A 14829-nucleotide genomic window follows, 5' to 3' on the forward strand; every position below is an offset into this window, starting at 1 on the left:
TCCTCAAACAGCTGCAGGTGGAGGAGGGGCCCAGCAGGGCAGAGCTATACCAGCAGCAGGTGCTCACCGAGCGTGCTCAGATACGGGTCACGCCCCCTCAGGGCCGTAGGTCCTCCTTCTTCCTGTCTGTGGAGGGAGGGGCTTCAGAGCCCCCGCCCATCTTACTGACCCAGTCCCACTCTGTAGATGACCTGGGGGAGCTGCCCCCCCCAATCCCCGTCCTCTCCCCCTCCTCCTCCCCCCACTCCACCTTTCTCCACCCACTGACAGGCAAGCCTCTGGACCCCTCCTCCCCCCTCGCCCTGGCCCTCGCTGCCCGCGAACGAGCTCTCACTGCACGCACACCCAGCCCTGAACCCAGAACCAAACACGCACACTCATCTAGACCCGAGCCCAGGACCAAACACTCACCCAGCCCCGAGCCAAGGCCCAAACAGTCACCCAGCCCCGAGCCCAAACGAACCCCTCCTCCCCTGACCAGCCCTGAGCTCCGACACAAACGTATCAACCCACCCATATTCCTTGACGGACAGCTGGAGCGGCCAGTCGTAGAGCGGCCAGAGACAGAAGGCGGAGTCACATCTCCTGCTGTGCCCTCCCCCGAGCGTTGGCAGACTATGCCCCTCCCTCCCATCAGTCAGGTGACCATCAATATAACCAATGAAAGCCAGCTGGCAGGACGGGGTCTGGGGGAAGAGCTGATTGAGGCGCTGCATGGACAATTACAGAGGAGGAGAAGTCTGACCGTTGGCAGCTCAGAGGAGGAGGGGGGGCCATATACGGTAACCCAGGGCCAATCAGAGAGGAGGAATAGTCTGGAGGGCGGGCCTTACACGGTGACCCTGCCCCCTGCACTGCTGTCATCCAGTGATGAGGAGACGAGGGAGGAGCTTCGTAAGATTGGTCTGGTGTCTCCTCCCCTGGTGTTTGCCACGCCCCCCTCCCCCACCCAGCCCCGCTCCTCCCTCAGCCTGTCACCACGAAGACCCCAGGCAGGTGAGGGCGGGGGAGGAGGGGAGTCAGCTCCAGACTCAGGGATGGAGGAGGGAGACCCTCACATAGAGAACACCTTATCCCCAAGCAGCACCCCGGCCCCCAGCCTGCCCCCCACCCTGCCCTCCCCAGAACGCCCCCAGCCTTTCCCTGCCACCCCGAAAACCCTGCCCTCCACCACCTCAGACCCCCAGAGCCTGAAGCCCAGGCTGCGTTCTCCCCTGGGCCGTGGTCGCTCTGCTCTCAGGGATCCTCTACTGAAACAGTCTTCAGACAGCGATCTGCTTCCATCTGGCTGTGGACCTGGACGCCCACCACCCTACCTCTTCCAGGTAACCCTGACCCACCCTACCTCTTCCAGGTAACCCTAACCCTAACCCACCCTACCTCTTCCAGGTAACCCTGACCCACCCTACCTCTTCCAGGTAACCCTGACCCACCCTACCTCTTCCAGGTAACCCTAACCCACCCTACCTCTTCCAGGTAACCCTGACCCTAACCCACCCTACCTCTTCCATGTAACCCTAACCCTAACCCACCCTACCTCTTCCAGGTAACCCTGACCCTAACCCACCCTACCTCTTCCAGGTAACCCTGACCCTAACCCACCCTATCTCTTCCATGTAACCCTGACCCTAACCCACCCTACCTCTTCCATGTAACCCTGACCCTAACCCACCCTACCTCTTCCATGTAACCCTAACCCTAACCCACCCTACCTCTTCCAGGTAACCCTGACCCTAACCCACCCTACCTCTTCCAGGTAACCCTGACCCTAACCCACCCTTTCTCTTCCATGTAACCCTGACCCTAACCCACCCTACCTCTTCCAGGTAACCCTAACCCTAACCCACCCTACCTCTTCCAGGTAACCCTGACCCTAACCCACCCTACCTCTTCCAGGTAACCCTGACCCACCCTGCCTCTTCCAGGTAACCCTGACCCTAACCCACCCTACCTCTTCCAGGTAACCCTGACCCTAACCCACCCTACCTCTTCCAGGTAACCCTGACCCTAACCCACCCTACCTCTTCCAGGTAACCCTGACCCTGACCCACCCTACCTCTTCCAGGTAACCCTAACCCACCCTACCTCTTCCATGTAACCCTAACCCACCCTACCTCTTCCAGGTAACCCTGACCCTAACCCACCCTACCTCTTCCAGGTAACCCTAACCCTAACCCACCCTACCTCTTCCAGGTAACCCTGACCCACCCTACCTCTTCCAGGTAACCCTGACCCACCCTACCTCTTCCAGGTAACCCTGACCCTAACCCACCCTACCTCTTCCAGGTAACCCTGACCCACCCTACCTCTTCCAGGTAACCCTGACCCACCCTACCTCTTCCAGGTAACCCTGACCCACCCTACCTCTTCCAGGTAACCCTGACCCACCCTACCTCTTCCAGGTAACCCTGACCCTAACCCACCCTACCTCTTCCAGGTAACCCTGACCCTAACCCACCCTACCTCTTCCAGGTAACCCTGACCCTAACCCACCCTACCTCTTCCAGGTAACCCTGACCCTAACCCACCCTACCTCTTCCAGGTAACCCTAACCCTAACCCACCCTACCACTTCCAGGTAACCCTGACCCACCCTACCTCTTCCAGGTAACCCTAACCCACCCTACCTCTTCCAGGTAACCCTGACCCTAACCCACCCTACCTCTTCCAGGTAACCCTAACCCACCCTACCTCTTCCAGGTAACCCTAACCCTAACCCACCCTACCTCTTCCAGGTAACCCTGACCCTAACCCACCCTACCTCTTCCAGGTAACCCTGACCCTGACCCACCCTACCTCTTCCAGGTAACCCTGACCCTAACCCACCCTACCTCTTCCAGGTAACCCTGACCCTAACCCACCTTACCTCTTCCAGGTAACCCTAACCCACCCTACCTCTTCCAGGTAACCCTAACCCACCCTACCTCTTCCAGGTAACCCTAACCCTAACCCACCCTACCTCTTCCAGGTAACCCTGACCCTAACCCACCCTACCTCTTCCAGGTAACCCTAACCCACCCTACCTCTTCCAGGTAACCCTAACCCACCCTACCTCTTCCAGGTAACCCTGACCCTAACCCACCCTACCTATTCCAGGTAACCCTAACCCACCCTACCTCTTCCAGGTAAGCCTGACCCTAACCCACCCTACCTCTTCCAGGTAACCCTGACCCTAACCCACCCTACCTCTTCCAGGTAACCCTGACCCTAACCCACCCTACCTCTTCCAGGTAACCCTAACCCACCCTACCTCTTCCAGGTAACCCTGACCCTAACCCACCCTACCTCTTCCAGGTAACCCTGACCCACCCTACCTCTTCCAGGTAACCCTAACCCACCTTACCTCTTCCAGGTAACCCTGACCCACCCTACCTCTTCCAGGTAACCCTGACCCTAACCCACCCTACCTCTTCCAGGTAACCCTAACCCACCCTACCTCTTCCAGGTAACCCTGACCCTAACCCACCCTACCTCTTCCAGGTAACCCTGACCCACCCTACCTCTTCCAGGTAACCCTAACCCACCCTACCTCTTCCAGGTAACCCTAACCCTGACCCACCCTACCTCTTCCAGGTAACCCTGACCCTGACCCACCCTACCTCTTCCAGGTAACCCTGACCCTAACCCACCCTACCTCTTCCAGGTAACCCTAACCCTAACCCACCCTACCTCTTCCAGGTAACCCTGATCCTAACCCACCCTACCTCTTCCAGGTAACCCTGACCCTAACCCACCCTACCTCTTCCAGGTAACCCTGACCCACCCTACCTCTTCCAGGTAACCCTAACCCACCCTACCTTTTCCAGGTAACCCTAACCCACCCTACCTCTTCCAGGTAACCCTAACCCACCCTACCTCTTCCAGGTAACCCTGACCCTAACCCACCCTACCTCTTCCATGTAACCCTAACCCTAACCCACCCTACCTCTTCCAGGTAACCCTGACCCTAACCCACCCTACCTCTTCCAGGTAACCCTAACCCACCCTACCTCTTCCAGGTAACCCTGACCCACCCTACCTCTTCCAGGTAACCCTAACCCTGACCCACCCTACCTCATCCAGGTAACCCTGACCCTGACCCACCCTACCTCTTCCAGGTAACCCTGACCCTAACCCACCCTACCTCTTCCAGGTAACCCTAACCCACCCTACCTCTTCCAGGTAACCCTGACCCACCCTACCTCATCCAGGTAACCCTGATCCTAACCCACCCTACCTCTTCCAGGTAACCCTGACCCTAACCCACCCTACCTCTTCCAGGTAACCCTGACCCACCCTACCTCTTCCAGGTAACCCTAACCCACCCTACCTTTTCCAGGTAACCCTAACCCACCCTACCTCTTCCAGGTAACCCTAACCCACCCTACCTCTTCCAGGTAACCCTGACCCTAACCCACCCTACCTCTTCCATGTAACCCTAACCCTAACCCACCCGCCTCTTCCAGGTAACCCTGACCCTAACCCACCCTACCTCTTCCAGGTAACCCTAACCCACCCTACCTCTTCCAGGTAACCCTGACCCACCCTACCTCTTCCAGGTAACCCTAACCCACCCTACCTCTTCCAGGTAACCCTAACCCACCGTACCTCTTCCAGGTAACCCTGACCCTAACCCACCCTACCTCTTCCAGGTAACCCTAACCCACCCTACCTCTTCCAGGTAACCCTGACCCACCCTGCCTCTTCCAGGTAACCCTGACCCTAACCCACCCTACCTCTTCCAGGTAACCCTGACCCTAACCCACCCTACCTCTTCCAGGTAACCCTGACCCTAACCCACCCTACCTCTTCCAGGTAACCCTGACCCTGACCCACCCTACCTCTTCCAGGTAACCCTAACCCACCCTACCTCTTCCATGTAACCCTAACCCACCCTACCTCTTCCAGGTAACCCTGACCCTAACCCACCCTACCTCTTCCAGGTAACCCTAACCCTAACCCACCCTACCTCTTCCAGGTAACCCTGACCCACCCTACCTCTTCCAGGTAACCCTGACCCACCCTACCTCTTCCAGGTAACCCTGACCCTAACCCACCCTACCTCTTCCAGGTAACCCTGACCCACCCTACCTCTTCCAGGTAACCCTGACCCACCCTACCTCTTCCAGGTAACCCTGACCCACCCTACCTCTTCCAGGTAACCCTGACCCACCCTACCTCTTCCAGGTAACCCTGACCCTAACCCACCCTACCTCTTCCAGGTAACCCTGACCCTAACCCACCCTACCTCTTCCAGGTAACCCTGACCCTAACCCACCCTACCTCTTCCAGGTAACCCTAACCCTAACCCACCCTACCACTTCCAGGTAACCCTGACCCACCCTACCTCTTCCAGGTAACCCTAACCCACCCTACCTCTTCCAGGTAACCCTGACCCTAACCCACCCTACCTCTTCCAGGTAACCCTAACCCACCCTACCTCTTCCAGGTAACCCTAACCCTAACCCACCCTACCTCTTCCAGGTAACCCTGACCCTAACCCACCCTACCTCTTCCAGGTAACCCTGACCCTGACCCACCCTACCTCTTCCAGGTAACCCTGACCCTAACCCACCCTACCTCTTCCAGGTAACCCTGACCCTAACCCACCTTACCTCTTCCAGGTAACCCTAACCCACCCTACCTCTTCCAGGTAACCCTAACCCACCCTACCTCTTCCAGGTAACCCTAACCCTAACCCACCCTACCTCTTCCAGGTAACCCTGACCCTAACCCACCCTACCTCTTCCAGGTAACCCTAACCCACCCTACCTCTTCCAGGTAACCCTAACCCACCCTACCTCTTCCAGGTAACCCTGACCCTAACCCACCCTACCTATTCCAGGTAACCCTAACCCACCCTACCTCTTCCAGGTAAGCCTGACCCTAACCCACCCTACCTCTTCCAGGTAACCCTGACCCTAACCCACCCTACCTCTTCCAGGTAACCCTGACCCTAACCCACCCTACCTCTTCCAGGTAACCCTAACCCACCCTACCTCTTCCAGGTAACCCTGACCCTAACCCACCCTACCTCTTCCAGGTAACCCTGACCCACCCTACCTCTTCCAGGTAACCCTAACCCACCTTACCTCTTCCAGGTAACCCTGACCCACCCTACCTCTTCCAGGTAACCCTGACCCTAACCCACCCTACCTCTTCCAGGTAACCCTAACCCACCCTACCTCTTCCAGGTAACCCTGACCCTAACCCACCCTACCTCTTCCAGGTAACCCTGACCCACCCTACCTCTTCCAGGTAACCCTAACCCACCCTACCTCTTCCAGGTAACCCTAACCCTGACCCACCCTACCTCTTCCAGGTAACCCTGACCCTGACCCACCCTACCTCTTCCAGGTAACCCTGACCCTAACCCACCCTACCTCTTCCAGGTAACCCTAACCCTAACCCACCCTACCTCTTCCAGGTAACCCTGATCCTAACCCACCCTACCTCTTCCAGGTAACCCTGACCCTAACCCACCCTACCTCTTCCAGGTAACCCTGACCCACCCTACCTCTTCCAGGTAACCCTAACCCACCCTACCTTTTCCAGGTAACCCTAACCCACCCTACCTCTTCCAGGTAACCCTAACCCACCCTACCTCTTCCAGGTAACCCTGACCCTAACCCACCCTACCTCTTCCATGTAACCCTAACCCTAACCCACCCTACCTCTTCCAGGTAACCCTGACCCTAACCCACCCTACCTCTTCCAGGTAACCCTAACCCACCCTACCTCTTCCAGGTAACCCTGACCCACCCTACCTCTTCCAGGTAACCCTAACCCTGACCCACCCTACCTCATCCAGGTAACCCTGACCCTGACCCACCCTACCTCTTCCAGGTAACCCTGACCCTAACCCACCCTACCTCTTCCAGGTAACCCTAACCCACCCTACCTCTTCCAGGTAACCCTGACCCACCCTACCTCATCCAGGTAACCCTGATATAACCCACCCTACCTCTTCCAGGTAACCCTGACCCTAACCCACCCTACCTCTTCCAGGTAACCCTGACCCACCCTACCTCTTCCAGGTAACCCTAACCCACCCTACCTTTTCCAGGTAACCCTAACCCACCCTACCTCTTCCAGGTAACCCTAACCCACCCTACCTCTTCCAGGTAACCCTGACCCTAACCCACCCTACCTCTTCCATGTAACCCTAACCCTAACCCACCCTACCTCTTCCAGGTAACCCTGACCCTAACCCACCCTACCTCTTCCAGGTAACCCTAACCCACCCTACCTCTTCCAGGTAACCCTGACCCACCCTACCTCTTCCAGGTAACCCTAACCCACCCTACCTCTTCCAGGTAACCCTAACCCACCGTACCTCTTCCAGGTAACCCTGACCCTAACCCACCCTACCTCTTCCAGGTAACCCTAACCCACCCTACCTCTTCCAGGTAACCCTGACCCACCCTACATCTTCCAGGTAACCCTAACCCACCCTACCTCTTCCAGGTAACCCTGACCCTAACCCACCCTACCACTTCCAGGTAACCCTAACCCACCCTACCTCTTCCAGGTAACCCTAACCCACCCTACCTCTTCCAGGTAACCCTAACCCACCCTACCTCTTCCAGGTAACCCTGACCCTAACCCACCCTACCTCTTCCAGGTAACCCTAACCCACCCTACCTCTTCCAGGTAACCCTAACCCACCCTACCTCTTCCAGGTAACCCTGACCCTAACCCACCCTACCTCTTCCAAGTAACCCTGACCCTAACCCACCCTACCTCTTCCAGGTAACCCTAACCCACCCTACCTCTTCCAGGTAACCCTAACCCACCCTACCTCTTCCAGGTAACCCTAACCCACCCTACCTCTTCCAGGTAACCCTGACCCTAACCCACCCTACCTCTTCCAGGTAACCCTGACCCTAACCCACCCTACCTCTTCCAGGTAACCCTGACCCTGACCCACCCTACCTCTTCCAGGTAACCCTAACCCACCTACCTCTTCCATGTAACCCTAACCCACCCTACCTCTTCCAGGTAACCCTGACCCTAACCCATCCTACCTCTTCCAGGTAACCCTAACCCTAACCCACCCTACCTCTTCCAGGTAACCCTAACCCACCCTACCTCTTCCAGGTAACCCTGACCCTAACCCACCCTACCACTTCCAGGTAACCCTGACCCACCCTACCTCTTCCAGGTAACCCTGACCCACCCTACCTCTTCCAGGTAACCCTGACCCTAACCCACCCTACCTCTTCCAGGTAACCCTGACCCACCCTACCTCTTCCAGGTAACCCTGACCCACCCTACCTCTTCCAGGTAACCCTGACCCACCCTACCTCTTCTAGGTAACCCTGACCCACCCTACCTCTTCCAGGTAACCCTGACCCACCCTACCTCTTCCAGGTAACCCTGACCCTAACCCACCCTACCTCTTCCAGGTAATCCTGACCCTAACCCACCCTACCTCTTCCAGGTAACCCTGACCCTAACCCACCCTACCTCTTCCAGGTAACCCTAACCCTAACCCACCCTACCTCTTCCAGGTAACCCTGACCCACCCTACCTCTTCCAGGTAACCCCTAACCCACCCTACCTCTTCCAGGTAACCCTGACCCTAACCCACCCTACCTCTTCCAGGTAACCCTAACCCACCCTACCTCTTCCAGGTAACCCTGACCCACCCTGCCTCTTCCAGGTAACCCTGACCCTAACCCACCCTACCTCTTCCAGGTAACCCTGACCCTAACCCACCCTACCTCTTCCAGGTAACCCTGACCCTAACCCACCCTACCTCTTCCAGGTAACCCTGACCCTGACCCACCCTACCTCTTCCAGGTAACCCTAACCCACCCTACCTCTTCCATGTAACCCTAACCCACCCTACCTCTTCCAGGTAACCCTGACCCTAACCCACCCTACCTCTTCCAGGTAACCCTAACCCTAACCCACCCTACCTCTTCCAGGTAACCCTAACCCACCCTACCTCTTCCAGGTAACCCTGACCCTAACCCACCCTACCTCTTCCAGGTAACCCTGACCCACCCTACCTCTTCCAGGTAACCCTGACCCACCCTACCTCTTCCAGGTAACCCTGACCCTAACCCACCCTACCTCTTCCAGGTAACCCTGACCCACCCTACCTCTTCCAGGTAACCCTGACCCACCCTACCTCTTCCAGGTAACCCTGACCCACCCTACCTCTTCCAGGTAACCCTGACCCACCCTACCTCTTCCAGGTAACCCTGACCCTAACCCACCCTACCTCTTCCAGGTAACCCTGACCCTAACCCACCCTACCTCTTCCAGGTAACCCTGACCCTAACCCACCCTACCTCTTCCAGGTAACCCTGACCCTAACCCACCCTACCTCTTCCAGGTAACCCTAACCCTAACCCACCCTACCACTTCCAGGTAACCCTGACCCACCCTACCTCTTCCAGGTAACCCTAACCCACCCTACCTCTTCCAGGTAACCCTGACCCTAACCCACCCTACCTCTTCCAGGTAACCCTAACCCACCATACCTCTTCCAGGTAACCCTTACCCTAACCCACCCTACCTCTTCCAGGTAACCCTGACCCTAACCCACCCTACCTCTTCCAGGTAACCCTGACCCTGACCCACCGTACCTCTTCCAGGTAACCCTGACCCTAACCCACCCTACCTCTTCCAGGTAACCCTGACCCTATCCCACCTTACCTCTTCCAGGTAACCCTAACCAACCCTACCTCTTCCAGGTAACCCTAACCCACCCTACCTCTTCCAGGTAACCCTAACCCTAGCCCACCCTACCTCTTCCAGGTAACCCTGACCCTAACCCACCCTACCTCTTCCAGGTAACCCTAACCCACCCTACCTCTTCCAGGTAACCCTAACCCACCCTACCTCTTCCAGGTAACCCTGACCCTAACCCACCCTACCTCTTCCAGGTAACCCTAACCCACCCTACCTCTTCCAGGTAAGCCTGACCCTAACCCACCCTACCTCTTCCAGGTAACCCTGACCCTAACCAACCCTACCTCTTCCAGGTAACCCTGACCCTAACCCACCCTACCTCTTCCAGGTAACCCTAACCCACCCTACCTCTTCCAGGTAACCCTGACCCTAACCCACCCTACCTCTTCCAGGTAACCCTGACCCACCCTACCTCTTCCAGGTAACCCTAACCCACCTTACCTCTTCCAGGTAACCCTGACCCACCCTACCTCTTCCAGGTAACCCTGACCCTAACCCACCCTACCTCTTCCAGGTAACCCTAACCCACCCTACCTCTTCCAGGTAACCCTGACCCTAACCCACCCTACCTCTTCCAGGTAACCCTGACCCACCCTACCTCTTCCAGGTAACCCTAACCCACCCTACCTCTTCCTGGTAACCCTAACCCTGACCCACCCTACCTCTTCCAGGTAACCCTGACCCTGACCCACCCTACCTCTTCCAGGTAACCCTGACCCTAACCCACCCTACCTCTTCCAGGTAACCCTAACCCTAACCCACCCTACCTCTTCCAGGTAACCCTGATCCTAACCCACCCTACCTCTTCCAGGTAACCCTGACCCTAACCCACCCTACCTCTTCCAGGTAACCTTGACCCACCCTACCTCTTCCAGGTAACCCTAACCCACCCTACCTTTTCCAGGTAACCCTAACCCACCCTACCTCTTCCAGGTAAACCTAACCCACCCTACCTCTTCCAGGTAACCCTGACCCTAACCCACCCTACCTCTTCCATGTAACCCTAACCCTAACCCACCCTACCTCTTCCAGGTAACCCTGACCCTAACCCACCCTACCTCTTCCAGGTAACCCTAACCCACCCTACCTCTTCCAGGTAACCCTGACCCACCCTACCTCTTCCAGGTAACCCTAACCCTGACCCACCCTACCTCATCCAGGTAACCCTGACCCTGACCCACCCTACCTCTTCCAGGTAACCCTGACCCTAACCCACCCTACCTCTTCCAGGTAACCCTAACCCACCCTACCTCTTCCAGGTAACCCTGACCCACCCTACCTCATCCAGGTAACCCTGATCCTAACCCACCCTACCTCTTCCAGGTAACCCTGACCCTAACCCACCCTACCTCTTCCAGGTAACCCTGACCCACCCTACCTCTTCCAGGTAACCCTAACCCACCCTACCTTTTCCAGGTAACCCTAACCCACCCTACCTCTTCCAGGTAACCCTAACCCACCCTACCTCTTCCAGGTAACCCTGACCCTAACCCACCCTACCTCTTCCATGTAACCCTAACCCTAACCCACCCTACCTCTTCCAGGTAACCCTGACCCTAACCCACCCTACCTCTTCCAGGTAACCCTAACCCACCCTACCTCTTCCAGGTAACCCTGACCCACCCTACCTCTTCCAGGTAACCCTAACCCACCCTACCTTTTCCAGGTAACCCTAACCCACCCTACCTCTTCCAGGTAACCCTGACCCTAACCCACCCTACCTCTTCCAGGTAACCCTAACCCACCCTACCTCTTCCAGGTAACCCTGACCCACCCTACCTCTTCCAGGTAACCCTAACCCACCCTACCTCTTCCAGGTAACCCTGACCCTAACCCACCCTACCACTTCCAGGTAACCCTAACCCACCCTACCTCTTCCAGGTAACCCTAACCCACCCTACCTCTTCCAGGTAACCCTAACCCACCCTACCTCTTCCAGGTAACCCTGACCCTAACCCACCCTACCTCTTCCAGGTAACCCTAACCCACCCTACCTCTTCCAGGTAACCCTAACCCACCCTACCTCTTCCAGGTAACCCTGACCCTAACCCACCCTACCTCTTCCAAGTAACCCTGACCCTAACCCACCCTACCTCTTCCAGGTAACCCTAACCCACCCTACCTCTTCCAGGTAACCCTAACCCACCCTACCTCTTCCAGGTAACCCTAACCCACCCTACCTCTTCCAGGTAACCCTGACCCTAACCCACCCTACCTCTTCCAGGTAACCCTGACCCTAACCCACCCTACCTCTTCCAGGTAACCCTGACCCTGACCCACCCTACCTCTTCCAGGTAACCCTAACCCACCTACCTCTTCCATGTAACCCTAACCCACCCTACCTCTTCCAGGTAGCCCTGACCCTAACCCATCCTACCTCTTCCAGGTAACCCTAACCCTAACCCACCCTACCTCTTCCAGGTAACCCTAACCCACCCTACCTCTTCCAGGTAACCCTGACCCTAACCCACCCTACCTCTTCCAGGTGACCCTGACCCACCCTACCTCTTCCAGGTAACCCTGACCCACCCTACCTCTTCCAGGTAACCCTGACCCTAACCCACCCTACCTCTTCCAGGTAACCCTGACCCACCCTACCTCTTCCAGGTAACCCTGACCCACCCTACCTCTTCCAGGTAACCCTGACCCACCCTACCTCTTCTAGGTAACCCTGACCCACCCTACCTCTTCCAGGTAACCCTGACCCACCCTACCTCTTCCAGGTAACCCTGACCCTAACCCACCCGTCCTCTTCCAGGTAATCCTGACCCTAACCCACCCTACCTCTTCCAGGTAACCCTGACCCTAACCCACCCTACCTCTTCCAGGTAACCCTAACCCTAACCCACCCGTCCTCTTCCAGGTAACCCTGACCCACCCTACCTCTTCCAGGTAACCCCTAACCCACCCTACCTCTTCCAGGTAACCCTGACCCTAACCCACCCTACCTCTTCCAGGTAACCCTAACCCACCCTACCTCTTCCAGGTAACCCTAACCCTAACCCACCCTACCTCTTCCAGGTAACCCTGACCCTAACCCACCCTACCTCTTCCAGGTAACCCTGACCCTGACCCACCCTACCTCTTCCAGGTAACCCTGACCCTAACCCACCCTACCACTTCCAGGTAACCCTAACCCACCCTACCTCTTCCAGGTAACCCTAACCCACCCTACCTCTTCCAGGTAACCCTAACCCACCCTACCTCTTCCAGGTAACCCTGACCCTAACCCACCCTACCTCTTCCAGGTAACCCTAACCCACCCTACCTCTTCCAGGTAACCCTAACCCACCCTACCTCTTCCAGGTAACCCTGACCCTAACCCACCCTACCTCTTCCAAGTAACCCTGACCCTAACCCACCCTACCTCTTCCAGGTAACCCTAACCCACCCTACCTCTTCCAGGTAACCCTAACCCACCCTACCTCTTCCAGGTAACCCTAACCCACCCTACCTCTTCCAGGTAACCCTGACCCTAACCCACCCTACCTCTTCCAGGTAACCCTGACCCTAACCCACCCTACCTCTTCCAGGTAACCCTGACCCTGACCCACCCTACCTCTTCCAGGTAACCCTAACCCACCCTACCTCTTCCATGTAACCCTAACCCACCCTACCTCTTCCAGGTAACCCTGACCCTAACCCATCCTACCTCTTCCAGGTAACCCTAACCCTAACCCACCCTACCTCTTCCAGGTAACCCTAACCCACCCTACCTCTTCCAGGTAACCCTGACCCTAACCCACCCTACCTCTTCCAGGTAACCCTGACCCTAACCCACCCTACCTCTTCCAGGTAACCCTGACCCTAACCCACCTTACCTCTTCCAGGTAACCCTAACCCACCCTACCTCTTCCAGGTAACCCTAACCCACCCTACCTCTTCCAGGTAACCCTAACCCTAGCCCACCCTACCTCTTCCAGGTAACCCTGACCCTAACCCACCCTACCTCTTCCAGGTAACCCTAACCCACCCTACCTCTTCCAGGTAACCCTAACCCACCCTACCTCTTCCAGGTAACCCTGACCCTAACCCACCCTACCTCTTCCAGGTAACCCTAACCCACCCTACCTCTTCCAGGTAAGCCTGACCCTAACCCACCCTACCTCTTCCAGGTAACCCTGATCCTAACCCACCCTACCACTTCCAGGTAACCCTAACCCACCCTACCTCTTCCAGGTAACCCTAACCCACCCTACCTCTTCCAGGTAACCCTAACCCACCCTACCTCTTCCAGGTAACCCTGACCCTAACCCACCCTACCTCTTCCAGGTAACCCTAACCCACCCTACCTCTTCCAGGTAACCCTAACCCACCCTACCTCTTCCAGGTAACCCTGACCCTAACCCACCCTACCTCTTCCAAGTAACCCTGACCCTAACCCACCCTACCTCTTCCAGGTAACCCTAACCCACCCTACCTCTTCCAGGTAACCCTAACCCACCCTACCTCTTCCAGGTAACCCTAACCCACCCTACCTCTTCCAGGTAACCCTGACCCTAACCCACCCTACCTCTTCCAGGTAACCCTGACCCTAACCCACCCTACCTCTTCCAGGTAACCCTGACCCTGACCCACCCTACCTCTTCCAGGTAACCCTAACCCACCTACCTCTTCCATGTAACCCTAACCCACCCTACCTCTTCCAGGTAGCCCTGACCCTAACCCATCCTACCTCTTCCAGGTAACCCTAACCCTAACCCACCCTACCTCTTCCAGGTAACCCTAACCCACCCTACCTCTTCCAGGTAACCCTGACCCTAACCCACCCTACCTCTTCCAGGTGACCCTGACCCACCCTACCTCTTCCAGGTAACCCTGACCCACCCTACCTCTTCCAGGTAACCCTGACCCTAACCCACCCTACCTCTTCCAGGTAACCCTGACCCACCCTACCTCTTCCAGGTAACCCTGACCCACCCTACCTCTTCCAGGTAACCCTGACCCACCCTACCTCTTCTAGGTAACCCTGACCCACCCTACCTCTTCCAGGTAACCCTGACCCACCCTACCTCTTCCAGGTAACCCTGACCCTAACCCACCCGTCCTCTTCCAGGTAATCCTGACCCTAACCCACCCTACCTCTTCCAGGTAACCCTGACCCTAACCCACCCTACCTCTTCCAGGTAACCCTAACCCTAACCCA

At 57.0% G+C, this 14829-nt stretch overlaps 1 protein-coding gene across 6 annotated transcripts in view; it reads left to right on the plus strand.

Moving 5' to 3' along the window:
- LOC129845782 (SH3 and multiple ankyrin repeat domains protein 3-like) overlaps positions 1-4425 on the plus strand; it is a 149588-nt gene extending 145163 nt beyond the window's left edge. For all 6 annotated transcript variants that reach the window (XM_055913695.1, XM_055913694.1, XM_055913696.1 and 3 more), the window contains one exon: positions 1-4425. This exon is cut by the window's left edge and continues 639 nt beyond it. In XM_055913695.1, the coding sequence (XP_055769670.1) occupies positions 1-1358 (1358 nt within the window). In that variant the 3' untranslated portion in view covers positions 1359-4425.
- Positions 4426-14829: the final 10404 nt, after the last annotated feature.

This window comes from Salvelinus fontinalis, unplaced genomic scaffold (genome assembly GCF_029448725.1).
Source record: "Salvelinus fontinalis isolate EN_2023a unplaced genomic scaffold, ASM2944872v1 scaffold_0366, whole genome shotgun sequence".
Classification (NCBI taxonomy): domain Eukaryota; kingdom Metazoa; phylum Chordata; class Actinopteri; order Salmoniformes; family Salmonidae; genus Salvelinus; species Salvelinus fontinalis.